At 38.1% G+C, this 2540-nt stretch overlaps 1 protein-coding gene across 1 annotated transcript; it reads left to right on the top strand.

Annotated features, from left to right (window-relative positions):
- The first annotated feature begins 1114 nt into the window (after positions 1-1114).
- Positions 1115-2267, top strand: LOC129767016 (translation initiation factor IF-3, mitochondrial). The gene is made up of 2 exons (XM_055767621.1): positions 1115-1539; positions 1601-2267. The coding sequence occupies exons 1-2, from the start codon at positions 1202-1204 to the stop codon at positions 2043-2045; spliced, it is 783 nt and encodes a 260-aa protein (XP_055623596.1). The 5' UTR covers positions 1115-1201; the 3' UTR covers positions 2046-2267.
- Positions 2268-2540: the final 273 nt, after the last annotated feature.

Below are 2540 nucleotides of genomic sequence, written 5' to 3'. Positions count from 1 at the left end.
AGAGATCCATAAGATAAGCACTATTTGAGATTATATTTAGAAAAGACCTCCAAGCGAGGTATAGAAACGTTTAGAAAGGACCAATGTAAGGCAATTAAAAGATGTAAGAGCTCAAGTGTTTTGTTAGGCTAGAAAACGCTTGTAGTTCGAAATTATTGCCGGTCATAAATTCAGAATGGACGAATATTTAAATAGCGTCCGGTAAACAATTTAATGCATGCATCATTTAGGATGCATTTTTATTACCCTTTTCCATCCCTAGCTGCGCTCAGCCAGATACACCAGCAGGGTGTAATAAAATAAAAGGATGTTATTTAGAGCGAAGGATGGAAAGGGGAAATCCAAGAATAAGATAGGCGCACCGACGAGGTGCTATAAACTTAAGGTATTTTCTTAGGGTAGTGCAGCCGTCTCAGACTGCACGTTACCATACGCTAGAAGAAGGGACAAGGAAGGTAGATGATCTAAACGAAACCGATATGTTATCGGTTTTCAAGAGAGAGAGAGGAGATGTTCCTCGTCAATCTTAGTTTAAGGAACCATGTATATATTGTGAAACTTTTGAATAAATTTTTTAGTATTGTAACAGAACTCACGCGAAAGCGTTAAAATTTTTCTTTCAATAGAGAAATTTTTCACAGACCGACAAAAAAAAACGTATAATTCGATTCGTAAAATTTTGTCAGCTCACTTTATGAGATTTTCATTTGTATTGTAATTACCATCAACATTTTAAGTTTTAATTTCAGTTTTCGAAACCAAACCCTTTTATTTAAATTTCCCTGAATTTCATAAATTTGTTAAGGTCTGCAATTGGAAAAGCATTGAATATGGAGTAACAAGTAAGCCGAATTTCAGAAGAAAGCGAGTTACATTGTTATCTCATGTAACTCGCGGTGCAAATTAAGGAAAGGAATTTCGTCATTATCACAAAAGAACGGTTAATGGTAACCATTTTTTACTTTTGAATCGTTAGATTTGAATAACCGTTGGGGCAGTATTATATTTCTCATATTTGAAGAAATATTTTTTTTCTCTGGGTGTATAAAAATAGCTTTATGGCTGCGTACATGTATATATTCTAGTACATCATTGATCAACGAACTGTCAAGTGATGTTATCAATCATCCTCGTAATAAAAATAGTTCATGTTTACATTTTGCTAGTAGTTTGATAACGTTCCAATAAAATTATATCAAAAATGATGAGAAACATGGGCAGGGTCCTGCAAACCACATTATATTGTCAACCATTCATTCTTTCGACAGCTCGGCCCGTTACAGTTAGCATCGTCTCCCAACAGCAATACTCATCGAAATATTCCAAGTCACCATCTGCTTCCAGTGAGAAAGTTGGCGTAAAGAACGACGCAGTTGCGAAAAAGACTAAAACCGCGGAACCGAAAATAACACTCATCGGCACGGACCAATCGGTCTCGATCGTTGGCTTGACCGAGGCACAGAATATTTCCAAGCGGCGCGATCTTAAGCTGGTGAGGATTGTGGACTTGGATGTGAATTCTCAGCGACCGATTTACAAGTAGGAATCGTTTGATTAATAGAAGTAAAGATGTTTTATTTGAGTTTAAATTATATTCCAGACTAATGACCAGTGCTGAATATTTGACCGAAGAGTTGAAACGACGCGAGGACAAAAAACGCAACAAAGATGCAGCCGCTATCAAGGGCGAGAAGCTGCTTGCCATTAGTGCCCGTATCACGGAACATGATTTGACATCCAAGATTCAAAATGTTCTAAAATGGTTGAAGAAGAGTTATGAGGTACGTGTTGTGATTTCGGGCGAAGGGAATAAATCCCAGCAAGAGTCCATTGCGAATCGCTTTGAAAGTGAAACGAAAGATGCTGGGAAGATTGTCCAAAAACGTATTCGAGACAATAACTTGAGGTTCCAGATTGTCCCGAGCGCCAGTATACCCGATTCGAATCAAGTTGCACCTGGTACGGAAAAGAAGGGTTTATTGGATGAGAAACAAGTGGCGAATGATACGCAGTCGGTTAGAGCCTATCATACCGAACGGAGGTAGGCGTGACAATCAAAGCCAAAGGACGAGAATCTACCGACACGGCATCGGCTAGAGCAAATATTGAAGCCGATTGGTTTTGTCGGTTTGTTCCTGGTCTTGAAATATTCGTTCTGGTCCTACATACTGCGTGATAGGAGAAGATGATTGTACTGAGTCGTCGTGTATTGTTATTTTTGTTTGGAAATATAGTTTTTGCGAGTAAATACCGAATTTCTTTGAACTTTTCACATTATTCCATCCATCCAATCAAAATATCGAGTAGTTTTGTTATACTATTTGAATCTTTTAATAAATTATAATTTGATATCCCAATAATATTTGAGCGAAATATGGAGTGAATGATTGATTTTAAAACCCATTACTAACAAGTGTTTCCGTGGTGTAGTGGTTATCACATCCGCCTAACACGCGGAAGGCCCCCGGTTCGATCCCGGGCGGAAACAGAGTAATGCTTTTTTTTCGTTTTCCGGTGGATTTTATCTGTTTCGTTTTTAC

The sequence above is a fragment of the Toxorhynchites rutilus genome, chromosome 2, assembly GCF_029784135.1.
Source record: "Toxorhynchites rutilus septentrionalis strain SRP chromosome 2, ASM2978413v1, whole genome shotgun sequence".
NCBI classification, from domain to species: Eukaryota; Metazoa; Arthropoda; class Insecta; order Diptera; family Culicidae; genus Toxorhynchites; species Toxorhynchites rutilus.
This window is presented reverse-complemented; position numbering and strand designations above follow the sequence as displayed.

Coding starts and splice junctions, on each gene's coding strand:
- LOC129767016 (XM_055767621.1), top strand. CDS start 1,202: ATGATGAGAAACATGGGCAGGGTCCTGCAAACCACATTATATTGTCAA. Junction 1,540..1,600: donor TCTCAGCGACCGATTTACAA/GTAGGAATCGTT, acceptor ATTATATTCCAG/ACTAATGACCAGTGCTGAAT.